The sequence below is a fragment of the Panthera uncia genome, chromosome B1 (genome assembly GCF_023721935.1).
Source record: "Panthera uncia isolate 11264 chromosome B1, Puncia_PCG_1.0, whole genome shotgun sequence".
Lineage (NCBI taxonomy): Eukaryota > Metazoa > Chordata > Mammalia > Carnivora > Felidae > Panthera > Panthera uncia.
Genome location: NC_064811.1, coordinates 142,282,643 through 142,298,145, shown reverse-complemented (window position 1 = coordinate 142,298,145; position 15,503 = coordinate 142,282,643). Strand labels below are relative to the sequence as shown.

The 15,503-nt window shown below is 39.1% G+C and overlaps 1 protein-coding gene across 3 annotated transcripts in view; it reads right to left on the bottom strand.

Moving 5' to 3' along the window:
• Positions 1 to 15,503, bottom strand: part of PALLD (palladin, cytoskeletal associated protein) — a 412,083-nt gene that overhangs the window by 213,506 nt on the left and 183,074 nt on the right. For all 3 annotated transcript variants that reach the window (XM_049631297.1, XM_049631298.1, XM_049631299.1), the window contains exons 4-8: positions 12,545 to 12,611; positions 10,851 to 10,956; positions 8,084 to 8,158; positions 3,603 to 3,744; positions 3,054 to 3,077 (exon numbers count right to left, since the gene is read on the bottom strand). In XM_049631297.1, coding sequence (XP_049487254.1) covers positions 3,054 to 3,077; positions 3,603 to 3,744; positions 8,084 to 8,158; positions 10,851 to 10,956; positions 12,545 to 12,611 — 414 coding nt within the window. The remainder of the gene's footprint in view (positions 1 to 3,053; positions 3,078 to 3,602; positions 3,745 to 8,083; positions 8,159 to 10,850; positions 10,957 to 12,544; positions 12,612 to 15,503) is intronic.

Below are 15,503 nucleotides of genomic sequence, written 5' to 3'. Positions count from 1 at the left end.
TGTGTGTGTGTGTGTGTGTGTGTGTGTGTGTGTGTGTGTGTGTGTGTTTTAATGTTTGTTTTGAGAGAGAGAAGGGGGTAAGGGCAGAGACAGCAGGGGAAGGGCAGGGAGAAAAAGAGAATCCCAAGCAGGCTCCAGGTGGTCAGCACAGAGCCGGATGCAGGGCTTGAACTCATGAACCTTGAGATCATGACCTGAGCCAAAATCAAGAGTCAGACATTTAACCAACTGAGCCACCAATGCCACATGGGTTTTGTTTTTAATAGCTCCTGACTGTATACAAGTTTTTTTTTTCTTTTCTATTATTTTTTAATGTTTATTTACTTTTGAGAGAGAGAGAAAGAATGAACGAAAGAACGAACAAGCAAGAGAGGGGAAGAGAGAGAGGGAGTCACAGACTCCGAAGCAGGCTTGAAGCTCTGAGCTGTCAGCCCAAAGGCCAATGCAGGGCTCGAACCCACGGACCACGAGATCATGACCTGAACCGAAGTTGGATGCTTAACCAACTGAGCCACCCAGACACCCCTTTTTTCTTATATTGACAGATTTCGTTGACATATTTCTGTACCAAGATATATTTGTTCTCAGCAAATTCTATTATTGTGCTTAGAATGGAAGAGTCCATTTTCTTTTCTTTTCTTTTCTTTCTTTCTTTCATTTCTTTCTGAGAGAGAGGGACATTGTGAAAAGGGGATGGGGAGAGGGAGAGGGAGAGAGACAGTCTTAAGCAGGCTCAATCCCACGACTCTGGGATCATGACCTGAGCCAAAATCAAGAGTTGGACACTCAACAACTGCACCACCCAGGCACCCCTGTTTTCTTAAATGCTTCCAGATCTAACTACAGGGGGAAAAATAAGAAAATGCAGTGAACATGAAAGGAGAAACTTATATTGCTAGGATATGCAATTTAAAAGGAAGTTCCCCTCATTATCTTGCTCTTTTCTTCATGATTTTGCCATGTTAAAAAGGCACCGATGTATGTCTAGAGGTCATTTTATCCACGAAGCTGAGAACTAATTTTATTAAATAATCATGATCAAATCATGATTGTGCTAGAAGCAAAACAGAAAATCATAATTGAAAAAGAGTTTGTAGTTTGAGGGATAAAAGGGAAGAGGATGGAAAAGGGGGGGGGGGTGGTAGCAGACATTTCTGTTCTCCCTCCACACCCAAATTTATTCCTTCTTAGCCAATATATTGAGTATTTTCAATTTTCAAATACATATGTACTCAGAAACTAAACTATGCAGCTTCTAACCAGTGTTATGAGTTTTTAGATGATGGTTAGTTATGAATTTCCAACACAGATCATGGGAGATATTTCATAAATCATCATCACCTCTGTAGGTAACGACAAGGGATAACAACATGATGAAAAAGAATTGCTGAATTTGCACAAAATCCACAACACAACATCAAAAGCAGTAATCCGTTCCAGTAATAATGCTTTTAGAATTTGTGGCTCAAAACTTCAGTTTTATTTGCACATAAAGTATCGTAAGATATAAACTGCCCGTGATTTTTTCACATCAACTTTTTTTGTAGATAGAGAGGTATCTGGCTCCTACTTTTATATCTATCAATAAGTCTATTTAAAATAGTAAACACAAGATGTGCCCTAACATCTTAGCTCATGCAGCAGATGGAGTCTCAGAAGTTCCATGTATCAGGGAACCAGCAAGATGCAATTTTTTAATTTGTAATTTTTTAGTATTTATTTTGAGAGAGACAGAGACAGAGTGTGAGCAGGGGAGGGGTGGAGAGAGAGGGAGACACAGAGTCTGAAGCAGGCTCCAGGCTCTGAGCTGTCAGCACAGAGCCCAACATGGGGCCTACGAACAGCAAGATCATGACCTGAGCTGAAGTCAGACGCTTACCAAACTTAGCCACCCAGGTGCCGCAAGATGCAATTTTATATAAAGACCTATCACAGAATATGAAGTTGTCTATGTTTTGGAAAGTGACTACAGTATTTGGTGTGATGACTGACACATTAAGTGGGGCAACATCTCTGGTTGTAATCATGACAAGAAGGCACTAGATCAATTCCAATTGTTCCTTAAGGATGCTACTCAGTACCCTTTAACCTTTGGATCCTAAAAGGATCACATCCTACTTTTAATGGCCCAATGCTCGGATGTGAGAGGTCCGGGACTAACCATAGTAACCTGACCAGCAGTAGCCCACTGAGAACTTTCAAGTTGTCAAAGAAGGGACAGAGCAAAGCCATGGCTCCTAAGGGACATGATGGCAGAAGCTGCTCAAAGCTGGAAAAAAGCACAAATCAGCTTTTCAACCTTTTGTCAAGGAGTAAGCGAAACTGTAATTTTGCCAAAGGGAGAAACACAAAAGAAAGTACTCTTGAGGTGGGCGTCCTGTAAAATACAGACAGAAACATTATTGTTTCTTTTTCAAATGTTTTTTAGTTCATGAGGAGTCATAAATATCCACAAAGTCTGAAGCAGAAGAGTTGGATCTGGTGCTTCCGGATAACATAGCACTCTGATGAGGTCAAATGACCCGGTAATTAAGAGAGATCCTAGGGCAAGATGACTTTCTTCATGCTGGGAGAATGGTACAAGTTTATGGCTCAGGCTACATAAATGAGAAATACCGGTGGTCAGTTTTGCTTACATCTCTGGGCTGCTCTCATGTGAGACGCATTTCTAAGCTGGAGGGTCGAGCTGTTCCTGGGCTTTGGTTAGCGAAAGTATGTAGCAGATGGTTCTTTTCTACTGGAATTTCAGGACGATTTTTTTTTTTTTATCAACTCGCTTTGCTTTCTGAATATAAAAGACTATATTTAAAAAAGCCTTAAACCACTGAGCTTGACCTTCTTGTCTGAACGGAACTTAATGTTTTACTAAAAAGAAGTTGATGTAAAATGCAGTGGACACACCCCATGATAAAGAAGATATTGTCTTTAAGGGGGTTTCGTATTTCCAGGGAACTGCAAAAACATTGTTCTGCTTATGGCTTTAAAACTGAGACAAAGAACTATTGAAACCCCAAAGATATGTTACCAACAAACAAAAAGAAAAAGCTTCTTACCAGGTTCAGCTGTAGATCTAGGTTCTGTTTGCCACATGAGGAAAAAATAAATCAAAACAGAGTATTAGAACGGGATTCCATTAATAATAAATCCACCTATCTTTTCTCTGTCTAGGACATGTCTACAGAATATAGGGAACTCCACAGTACAAAAGAGTAAAGTGATAGATCAATTTATATTTCTAGAAATACAGAAACCCAAATTCCACCAGTAACAAACAGCTTATACTAGGAAGTTTTGTAAACCATAATCCATAGAGGGGCTTATAGGAGGCTTATACCCCTCCTCAAATTATTTGCCCTACTTTGAGTTCACAAGTCTGTAACATTTTCTGACGTATATACAACTTTCATTAGACCTTCAAAGGGTTACACAAGTGACCACCACTGCTTAAATACACCGGACCCCACATATTTGCAGGTTATCTGGTCTTACTACTCTCCCAAAAATAGAAACCAATTCATCCAAATGACTAAACCCTTCTTGGTTTTTTGGAAGCTTGAGGGAAGAAAATGAATGAATGTGGGAGAATGGGCACCTCTCCTTACTTTTCTGTAGAATTCTGAAGTCTGGAGAGTCTTGGATTTCACTCCCTTGTCGGAACCACTTGACCTGCAAAGGGGGCGCTCCTCGGACCCGGCACTCCAGTACCACCACCTGACCCTCTGATGCAGCTATGTTTTGCAGTTCCTAAAATTCAAGGAAAACACTCCCTGTTAGACTGGTGCACATGTCCACAATTTCACAACAGACAATAACGCTTCCAAAGCTTCCCGGGGGAAAAAAAAAAAAAAAAAGGCAAAACTTGCATCATAAGATAATTACCACTAACTCAGATAAAAAGAAACACCTTTAAACCCATTGGTTGTCAGCTTTTCATAATCTCCATGTAATGACATTAGTAAGGTTTACTACTGGGCCTCTAGAAACTTCGTGTCTCTGCAAATTTATTGCCACTTCATATTTATGGAATTTTATGGTAATGCCTGTTACCTTTATCTACATTTAAGAGTCAGCTGGTGGAATGCAAACTTCCCCAAACCATTATATTTCATATGAACGTAGATTCCTGGGAAAACCAGACAGGAAGGAAAAAAAAAGGCATACGTTTGTTTTCACATGCTCCAACTTTCCATGTACTCCTCCCCCCCTCCCCCCCAACACACCTTTGCCAATGGGTTTCCTACGTCAGGTTTATTAACATGGTTTATTAACACAAGGGGCTTGGGGATTTTCTCATTTTAAAGTTCTGAGTAAAACAATAAAACCCGTAGTACATCTCCCTTCATGACCTTCATTTCCTCTTCCTTTGCAATTACCCTCACTGCCCCGGACCCCACTCCAATTCCAGACCAGTACATTTTTACAGTCCGACGGATTAGAAGTTAATTTGGCTTCACAGATGCAAAGAGGTAAAAGCTTTTATACTTGTTATTAAATATCAAAAGATGCCCAGTCCTCTTCCATAGGTTCTCTACCTTCTTTCTCCAGGAGGACCTAGCAATGGCTTAAACTTAACTTTTGACTTTTTAACTAAACTTTTTGACTTTTTAAACTTCTGACTTCATAGCATGAGATCTTACATAGGTCATGTAGAAATCTTGAAATAATTCAAATATGACAAAGCAATTCACCTGTACATCAACCAAAAGCAAACAAACTCACATCAAGAAGTTGTGTGGTCTTTTCGGTTTCACTTATTATTTATTTAAGATTATCTGAAGGGATGACAAATGGCCTGTTGGGAAAAACAAATGTTGTGGCAAATGGCCTTCGGTGAGTGTGTTAGAGCTCTAAGGAAATTCTCAAAGTTGATGATGTTGGCAGAGGAACTATGAGAATCTAGTGTTAAGTCGGAGAAGGCATTTGATAATTTCGGCAGTTAACAAGAACGCCTTTTTTAAGTAAAAAGGTTAAGATTATTAACTACTTCTGACTGCATTCTTCAACCCCCCCCTTTTTTTTTAATGTAGGAAATCTCTGGTTTTAAATGGACTTTTTCACTTTGTGATCGGGTCCAGAGAAGAGCCAATTTAATGGACCACAGCAGGCAAAGTGCTGCTCACAGGCTCCAGGTTGTGTGGATTCATTATTAAACACTTCCAGGCTTGTCCAGGAAATTGCTTGTGGTAGATTTCAAAGGGTACACAAATATGTTTCATATTTGACCTTTCAGGCACCAAAGGAGACTCTGATTTATTAGGATTGTGTGTTTTGTTCAAACTTTGGAGAGTCAGAGATAGAGAAAATGGGCAGGATGCCAAGGACCTGAAGAGTCAAAACTCCAGTTATTCCAGGATCACAATTTGACTCCACCTGGAGCAAACTTTTTTTCTGTTTTTAATTTATTTATGCTGAGAAATAGAGAGGGGGGCAGGGGTGGAGAGAGAGGCAGAGAGAGAGAATCCCAAGCAGGCTCCACACTGTCAGCACAGAGCCCGATGGGGAACGCAAACTCCCCAACTATAGGATCATGACCTGAGCCAAAACCAAGAGTCGGATGCTTAACCAACTGAGTCACCCAGGCGCCCTGGAGCAAACATTTTTATCTTGAGAAAAGCCACAGCCAGGCAGAATGAGCCACTAGAAGAACCTGCAGGAACATGATGAGGAGCACTGAAGGAGACTGCATTCAGAAGTTGTGCTTGGCAATCTGCACCACCCACTCTGTAAACTTTGGGACTCCTGAGTGTGTTTCAGGTCCATATAAGGGTATCTCACGTCATATACCAAGCCCACCGGATACTGCGATTCCTTGAAGGGGTCCAACTATTTAGCAAGAAATGCCACATGAGGCCAGCTGCTCTCCCAGTCTCTCATGTGTCTCTACCGCCCAAAGTCCCACAGTCCATGCCAGCTCTGCCGTCCCAAGCAAAGCCCGGTGGCCCACAGGCAGAAGTGCTGCTCCGCCTCTGACCAGCTGCGAAACCTGGGAATCTTTACCAGAGTAGTAGGAGGAAATAGATGGAGGCACCTCTTAAACTGGCAAAGCCCACCTGGCGTTCACTGTCACCATCATGCCCCCAAAGATGCTAAGGGTGACAAAGGGAAAGCTAGTTTGAGATACAAAGGAGATCAGATTTATTTTCTACACCTGCCCCTCCAAAACCAAAGCTCAGGCCCAAAAAGGACCCAGCAAAGCAGGGAGAAAAGATGCCCAAAGGGACAAAGGGGAAAGCAAACGCAAAGAAGGAAGAAAGCAATCCTGCAGAGAACAGAGATGGTCTACAGTCTAGACACAGAGGGTAGAAGGCACCGAAAATGCCCAGGGAGGGGTGCTCTATGCTTCCAGTCACTCCATAGTTTGTGATTCCTTTATAAAAATATAGAATTCCTTTATAAAAATATAGAAGTTTGTTTATGTTTCTTTTCACTACACTGTGTGTTTGGCACACAGTATGGTTCATGGTTTTCTTCTGGAGAAAGGGGATATACCACTAATATGTCACTGATTCAGGAGGAACAAGGTTTTGTGTCTAGTTTTCGAGGATTTCTCTTGGTGCCCAGGAGGAATTCCCTAACATCTCCATACGCCAGGCCCCAGTGGTGAAGCCCCATGGGGAGGGAAAGCAAAACCTCACATCTTCTTTATCTACTTAAATCAAGAGGTGCATTGACACCCTCAAAATCAGCCATGTCTTGGGTAGCAATACAGCAGATAACAGATTTCCTGGTGATGATCTGGTGAAGCTGTTTTCAAAAAGCTCTAAAGTCACACAGCACCTGAATTATCCACACCTTGGTAACATGTGCTGTTCTAAGCAACGAAGGACAACTTCATGGACTACTAGAGTGGCACTGTTTTTGGTAAGGTTTCACACAATCTTTTTTTTTTTTTTTTCTTTTGTAATCTATCCAGGAGGGGGCTTTCAAAGTTGTTGTCAGATATCATTTGTTGCCATGTCTTAAAGTAAATATTGTTTATGGAAAGATCTTTAATAAAGCTGGATTCAGGCTGGCTTAGAAGAAAAAAAAAATCATTCCCTCCAGGAAGACAAGCAAGATGCTCTTCTCCACTGCCTTGCATGTTTTATGGATTTGCTCTTTACATTTGTCTTTAGTTTACTGGGAGTAGATTTTTGTAAAAAGTATGAAATAGGAGTCCAATATATATATATATTTTTTTTATCTCTGCTGAGGAATTCATTCTTTACCCAGTGATCTGCAGGTTTCTGTAAATACTGGAGTGTCTTTATGGGCTCTGTTCTGATTACCTGGTCTTATGCCAGCACCATACTGTCCTAACTACTATATTTTTACAAAGTCTTAACATCTCCAAGGACTAATCTCCTGCCTTCCTTACCATCATATGATTTTCCTTCTTCAGGAGTACCCTGGCTATTTTTGGGTTTATCTTAGAGTCAAATTGCCAAGTTCTAATTCAAACAAACAAATGAAACAAGGAACCTGTTAGAATTTCAGCTAGATTCATTAAATTTACAGATTAATCTGGGAGTCATGATTTCTTGACCATTTTCCAGTCCACAGACATGGTATTTCTCTTCACTTATTTAGGCCTTTTTAGAGGTCTTTCAATAAAGGTTTGTAATTTTCTCAAAACAAAACAAAGACAAAAAAAGAAAGAGAGAGAAGATATGCTACATGGAACCATTTTTGAGTTGAGCAGTTGACAAATGAAATGGAGGTCATTCAGCTTGGCAAGGCAAAACACAAACTTAGAACAAACTGAATTATTACCCATTTTTTTTATTTCTATAAAACTTGTTTCTCCCAAACAATTTCAAACACAGCATTTTGTCTGTTTTCCCACCTGTCTTGGCTTTCCCACTCTATTGTAAGCTCTATCAGGTCACTGACCATGCCCACATTTTTTAGACCCTTCACAAGATTATAATCACCCAGCAATTTTTCGGTAAATACCTATCTAGCCCCAAAGGTAACCATGACAGCCTACTGATCTGTTCGTTTTCATTTTTAAAGACTGCCACATGAAGCCACATGTGAATCCATGTGAATGGAATTTCAGGACCAAAGCAAACACAGAGAATGAGACTTGCAGATGTCAGACCTTTGTAAAAATAGGAGGAAAGGAGGCAGGAGTGGTTGCATCAGGTCGGCAGAGATACGAGGTTGGACTGTGAACCTGAAAAAGCAGAGACACAGGGATCAAATTCTGAATATATAAATTGCTGAACAGATGGGCTAAAGAAACCTTTCATTATTGGGATCACTCCACATGAATGAAACAAGGGAAAGAAAACATCGCCATATATCATTTTGCTGGTCTACTCTTACATACAGTACAGACATTGTTCTACACCCTCATTTCACATCTGTTACTCTTCTCTACTCAAAAGGATATTCAAGGTACAAGTTCCCTGGTTCCTTAGGGATCCATGAGCTTTTAAATGCTATTACCAAATGGATTTCTGTGTGTGGGGGTTTCACAGGGGCCTTTTCCAAAGTTCTCACAGACATTATATTTTATTTTTAAATACGGTCTGGATTCATTGAATTAAAAGCACAAGTTACTGGCAGTGGAGGGTAAATTATCAAACATCCCCCTACCTTATTTTTAACTTGAACTCTTTTTTGATATAAGGAATTATAAGAAGTTAAAAAGAAGGATACTGTTTTTTCTTGATATGCAAAAAATAAAGGTGCTGAAATACTTACTGAATGGAACTCATCTCTGGGGAAATAGAAGGATTCCAGAGTAGTGAATGGAAATGGTTTCTCCTTCTACATTCATTTATTTTCAAGCGCTTTGGGTTTATTCTGCTCTATATAGGCAATTGTTAGCTTCTTACCCCGAGATGATAGTGATCTGATAATATGTGTCTAAATATGACAAGATGTCATCAGGAATTTTGGCAGTTGTAGAGATGCTAGGATGGAAAGGGCCTATTCATTATCCTTGTAAGACTTTTCATTGGCTTGTGATTTAGGATTGGGTTTCACTTTTCACTGTCTTTTTATGTGCATACACTATTTGAATGCTTATACAGTAGATAGTCTGTGCCAGCCGCTGTTCTAAATGTTATGTGGCGATTCACTCCCTAAATCCTCATGATAATCCTATGAGATAGATAGATGGTATTATCTTCAGTTTACAGATGAAGAAGTTAGGCATAGAGAGGTTACATCACTTAGTCAAGGTCTCTTCGAGTTAGTAAGTGGTAGAGCTGGGATTTACACCCAGGCAATCTGGTTCCAGGGTGTTAAAATTTTATATGACCGTTGCTGATGATAATAAAGCAACGGAGTTTCTGTGAGCCCTTCAGCCTCCTGCCTATACTGTCGGAATAGATTAGATTACCTTCCATTTAGTGCTCCTGTAGAATTTAAACCACTTAAAATGTACTGTTTACGTTATTATGGTTTTACATATTTAAATACGTATTTTCTGCTCTTAGGCTTTTTTTAAAATTTTTTTAACGTTAATTTATTACTGAGAGACAGAGAGACACAGAGCGTGAGCAGGGGAGGCATAGAGAGAGGGGGAGACACAGAATCTGAAGCAGGCTCCAGGCTCTGAGCTGTCAGCACAGAGCCCGACACGGGGCTCGAACCTACAAACCGTGAGATCATGACCTGAGCCAAAGGCGGATGCTTAACCGACTGAGCCACCCAGGTGTCCCTGCTCTTAGGATTAGCATAGTCTCAATATTCATGGAGTTTTCTAAAAGATTCCGGTAGGTTTTATTTTATTTTTGCAAAAACTTAATTATTAATACCAATTTACATAATAATTAATAATAATTATAAACTGGGAATGAAGATGGTGACAGATTTTTTTCTCCAATGAAATGCCTAGCATGCTGCTAAGCATTCATCACTTATCAATACTTAAATATCGAACACCAAAAAAAAAAAAAATCTACATATAATCAGATATATTTCTATAGGTTCCACTCTGATTTAGGGATTTAAAACAAATATTTAGACAATCTTTAAGTGAGTTATACTGGCTGGTTCTTTTCAAGTTTCAAATGTCTCTTCTCTATGGTTTCTACATACCACAGATCCCAGAGTATTACTCTACAATACCTGAGTGCTCAATAGATAGAAGGCCTGGTGATGATGCTCACAGAACATAGTGATTAGTTAGGAATTAGTTTACACTTCAAGGGTGGGGGCGGGGAAGGCTTTTGTGAGTGTTGTTTTTAAATATACACATCATAGCACAAAGGCAAAGTAACATACATCTAATTAAAACATTTAAAGATTCTAATTTTTTTTTTTTTAATTCCTGTTGTATCTGCAAAGTAAGCTCACTATTACCTCAGTAGTTTGTACTGTTGTTCTTTTTTGGACACAGCAGTCTTGTAATGAAATAAAAGCAGGGTTAAAATGCTTGGTTAAGCCAATAATAATAATAATAATAATAATAATAATAATAAAAATTATTATTATTATAGCATGATTATGTTTAGCTCCTGGAAAAACTTTTGTTGGTATGTCAACTTTTCTTGCTTCTATTTTAAATGAGCTAATAAATTTGGCTAAATGGAAGAGGGCACAGTTGTGGAAGAATAATCAAATAGTCATAGCTCAAAGAGAGAGCGTATTATCAGGTTATTGGCTGTTAGAGATGTTCCCAATGGGAAAGCAGATGTTGACTAACTGGTAATAGGTTTTTGATTAAACATTATTTTTAGTGCTTAAAAGGAAGAACTTTACCTACCGTTTTCTTTCCTCCCCCCGTTGTGCTCCCACTTAGGAAAATATTGCAGGGAGTGTACTAGTTGGAATCGAAGCTGTAATCATGAAGTCTGCTTCACAAAGTTTGCTAATGAGTTTGACTCCTTGTGGTTTCAAGTACGAGGACTTACCTGTTGAACAGGGATGGATAATGGCTGAATCACAGCTGTGGTCACTCCTGTCTTTGGAGATGATGATCCTATTGTCAAGGAAACAGAAGTTGTTTTCTTTTGAGCTCTGGAAAATAAAAAGGCAAGTGGATTCCATCAGAAATTTTTTTTATGTTTATTCATTTTTGAGGGAGAGAGCATGAGCCAGGGAGGGGCAGACAGAGAAGGAGACACAGAATCTGAAACAGGCTCCAGGCTCTGAGCTGTCAGCACAGAGCCCGACACGAGGCTCGAAACCATGAACCGTGGGATCACGATCTGAGCCAAAGTCGGACGCTTAACCAACTGAGCCACCCAGGCGCCCCAGAACTTTTTAAAATCAGGAATTATTCTTTGAAAGATTTCCACAGAATATTTCAGTTTCTTTTTGTGTACTCAGTCCACTTCAATTGTAAGTGCTTCAGAAATGGGAAACCACAACCTACAGTTAGAATGGCTATAGTCAATACATACACAGAATGGGCCTTATAGATTTTACCAAAATAAATACACGGGTAAGAGAAAAGGAGCTATATATAATTCAGCCATTATCAGAGAACCTAAAGTTTGATGTTGGAAATCCTAAGAGAAAAGAAAATGTCTGGAAAAAGTCCTAGGGTTTGGGTTCTGTATTTAGTTCATGGTTTTAGTGGTCTATTTTAAGTCTAGCAGCTCTTCTTTGTCCTGGTTCCTCATTTTGTTGAGAATGTCTTGGCATTTTTGTCTCTTCTTACCCATAAAAGTTAGTGAGGTGTAGAGAAAGGTTAAGAACAGTTGGTTGGTAGGCCCAGCTTTGCTAAGAGGTTGGCTGTACAATCTCAAGCAAGTCATGTAACTTTACTATGCTTGAGATCTTTATCTGAAGTCAGAGGTGGCAGAGTATGTATATATATATATATATATATATATACACACACACACACACATATATATATATATACACACACATATATATATATACACACACACACATATATATACACACACATATATACACACACACATATATATATATACGTATATATATATATACGTATATATATATATACATATATATATATATGCTCCTGGATAGATATAATTGTCATGTATATACTAGCAGATCAAAGAAATTGATTAGCACAGTCTCAATATTCATGGCGTTTTCTGCAAGATTCTGGTAGGTTTGATTTTATTTTTGCAAAAACTTTATTATTAATATCAATTTACATAATTATTATTTTGGGAAATAACCCATCTGTCTTCCTAAGAATAACTAAATTTTACCATTTTTATAAGATCTAACCAGTAATAGACTTTATCCAAATGGAAACCCATTTCTGGCTTAATCAGACATTTTCCAGTTTGTATCAATAAAGTGGTCCTCCTTTATATTTTGGTAATGATTTAACTAGTTTCCTCTCGATGTGACTGTTAGTTTTACATATTTATAACCAGTTAGTTGTCATTGAGACTAACATTGTATATGGTTTGATTTTGGCATCTCAATGATGAAATGCAGACTTCAAAGTCTACATTCCTAAGTAAAAAAAAATGTGTTCACGTTCAGATATTTGATCTTTGACTGACATCAGCAGACCTCTTCCTTCAAAGCACAATGCATGCCGCTTTGTACCCCAACGATTCTCGTGACATTCTTTGTTATACAGACAATTGATGGGATCATAGGCACTCACTGTGGCATGGCTCCAGGTTTTGATTTGAAAGCTAAACTTTCACTCTCTGAATCTGTTGAACTGGCACCTGAAAAAGTAGAAAATGACAAAATTAAGATTTGAGGGTATCTAGAACTGTTATTTTTAAATAACATACAATGTCTCATTTTGAAATAGGGAATGATTCAGACCATTTTTATTTGGACTGTTTTTTCAGAAAACTACTTAAAGATCTACTATAAAAAGCTTTCTTCAAAGCAGTTGTTTTGAATGCCAAATTTACTATTAATTTCATTTATCACTTTGGCCACCACTACCAAATTTCTAAGTGGCTTATAAACTATGAAATAAATGTATGTGTCTGTGTAAAACATCCAGAGTTTTAAACTTTAACCCTTTCTTGGGAGATTACATTGTGTGGATTCTCAATGTCTTCATTACTCATTAATTAGGAGATGTTTTCTGAGTCTTTGATAAATTAGAACAAAACAGTGGCTTCATTCTTGACTAAGAATGTCTCCAATTTTGGATCACACTCTCCCAAATTCATTTGCTTCTTTACTGTTTGTGAATTGAGGGTCACCTTATGTTTTTAGTCAAAATACAAAATGTACTTAACATTTTAATGCTCATGTGTTTTGTCACAAGAGATTTTAGGTGACAGATTTAAAATAAGCGTGATTAGAGGTATACTCTTGGTATTGCTTTTGAGATGTATTTAACTTGAGTTAAAGATACTTTAATATAAAATAATACATGCTTACAGAAAAGTAACCAAAGAGAGAATTGTGTGACATAATACTACAGTATCTTCCTTAATGCCATTCTGCACATGCTAATGTATATTTGTCAGATAAACTTATTAACATACATTTATGTATATGTCTATACAAATGGAATCACACTATATGTACTCTTTGCAGTATATTTTAAATACATTTAGAATATATGCATTAACGTAATTTCTTGGATGGCTACCCCATGCTACTTTCCATGACTGTATTTTTCTAGTCTTTTATTAATGTTTTAACAGTCATGTTTAAGTAACTCTGCTGGAATGTTTGCTGTCCCTTCGTATTTATTTAATACTTAGTATAGACTTTCTTCACTTAGTTCCTGCACTATCACAGTAGATTCTTATCTTGTCTTCTTAGGTCAGTCTTCAAACTCTTTATCATTTTTTAATGTAACATGTTAAAAAAAAAAAACTAAGATGATGAGTTTCTATTCCGTAAATTTAAAAACCTAAAACCCTGCTATTTAGTGACTCGCATGATTTCCAACCAGATTTTCTAGCTCTATCGGCCAAATTCCATGTCCTAGAACCCCAATGCAAAGAGTTGAACATAATGGCGTGCACTCCACTAGGGAATGGGAATATAGCAGCAAATACCCACCCACCAACCCACCCCTGCCCTTGTGGAGTTGACATTCTTTTGAAGGCACAAATGACAAGATAAATACATGACATGGCATTGAGGGAAATGAGAAAACACACATCAGAATAGGGAAGGAGGGAATGGAGCGGGATGCAATTTGAAGTAGGGTAGCAAGGAAGGTTCCATCAAGACGGGAACTTTGAATAAAGATCCAAAGGAAGGGAGGGCTTTCCCTTCTTGGTCTTTTCTTATGTTTGTATGTTTAATTCTATTATTCACTCTCATAGGAAACTCTTACCTTGTCTTCTCTCGATAGCGTTTGAAGATCAGCCCAGTAATTTTTTCTGTGCTTTGTCTTCTCTGAACTCCCCATGTTCTTACTTTACTACTCAGGTCCTTTATAACATCCTATATGCTAGAAAATTGTAAGTTCTTTGAAAAACTGAGGTGGAGTTAGTTACCAATTTTTGAGTACTTACTACTTGCCTGGCAATCTGCTTTGCACTTTATAACATTATATATATATTTTTAATGTTTATTTATTTTTGAGAAAGACAGCACAAGCAGGGGAGGGGCAGAGAGAGAGGGAGACACAGAATCCAAAGCAGCTCCAGGCTGTCAGCATAGAGCCTGATGCAGGGCTCGAACTCACGAGCCGTGAGATCTTTACCTGAGCCGAAGTCACATGCCCAACTGACTGAGCCACCCAGGTGCCCCTATTACATTATTTTAAATGTTTATTTTTGAGAGATACAGAGAGAGACAGCATGTGATCAGAGAAGGGGCAGAGATGGAGGTGGGAATAGAGGATCTGAAGCAGGCTCTGCACTGACAACAGAGAGCCTGATATGGGGCCCAAACTCACGAACCGTGAGATTATGATCTGAGCCGTAACTGAATGCTTAACTAACTGAGCCACCCAGGTGCCCCAACATTTAGTTACAGTAACTCACCTAAGAGGTGAACTATGTCCAATTACACATCAGAAAATTGAGGAACCAAGAGATCAAGTAATTTGCATAAGGTCACATAACTAGAAAGCAGTGGTGAGAGGCTTTTTGAACTTGTGGTCCATGACTTCCCTCATACCGTTATGACCTTCACGTGCCATGGAGGTCTGTAACTCCTCTGAGGGCTTATTTTCATGCCTCGCTAATGGCAGACCTGCAACTTTTTGTAGAATGAGTGAATGGAACCTTGGGAACTGCGACACTTGTCTGGGGTTGGAAAGTGAACTAAGCAACCACAGAAGAGCAGCATGCTATGGGGCAGCAGCGGGAGGCAAGTCTAGAAATGGAAGGTGAGATGTAGAAGACAGGGCCACAGCATTTGGACTTCGTTCTAGGCACTGAGATCGGTGATGGGGAAAGTCAGTCATGCAGGATGAGCTGGGGGAGTAACAAAATGAAAGAGCAGCACAACCGGCCAACCATCACAAACAGATGACAGAGGGGCACCTGGGTGGCACAGTCAGTGGGGCTCTTGGTCTTGACTCAGGTGGTGACCTTGCAGTTTGTGAGTTCGAGCCCCTTGTGGGGCTCTGGCTGGTGGCACAGAGCCTGCTTGGGATTCTGTCTCTCCTCCTTTCTGCCCCTCCCCCG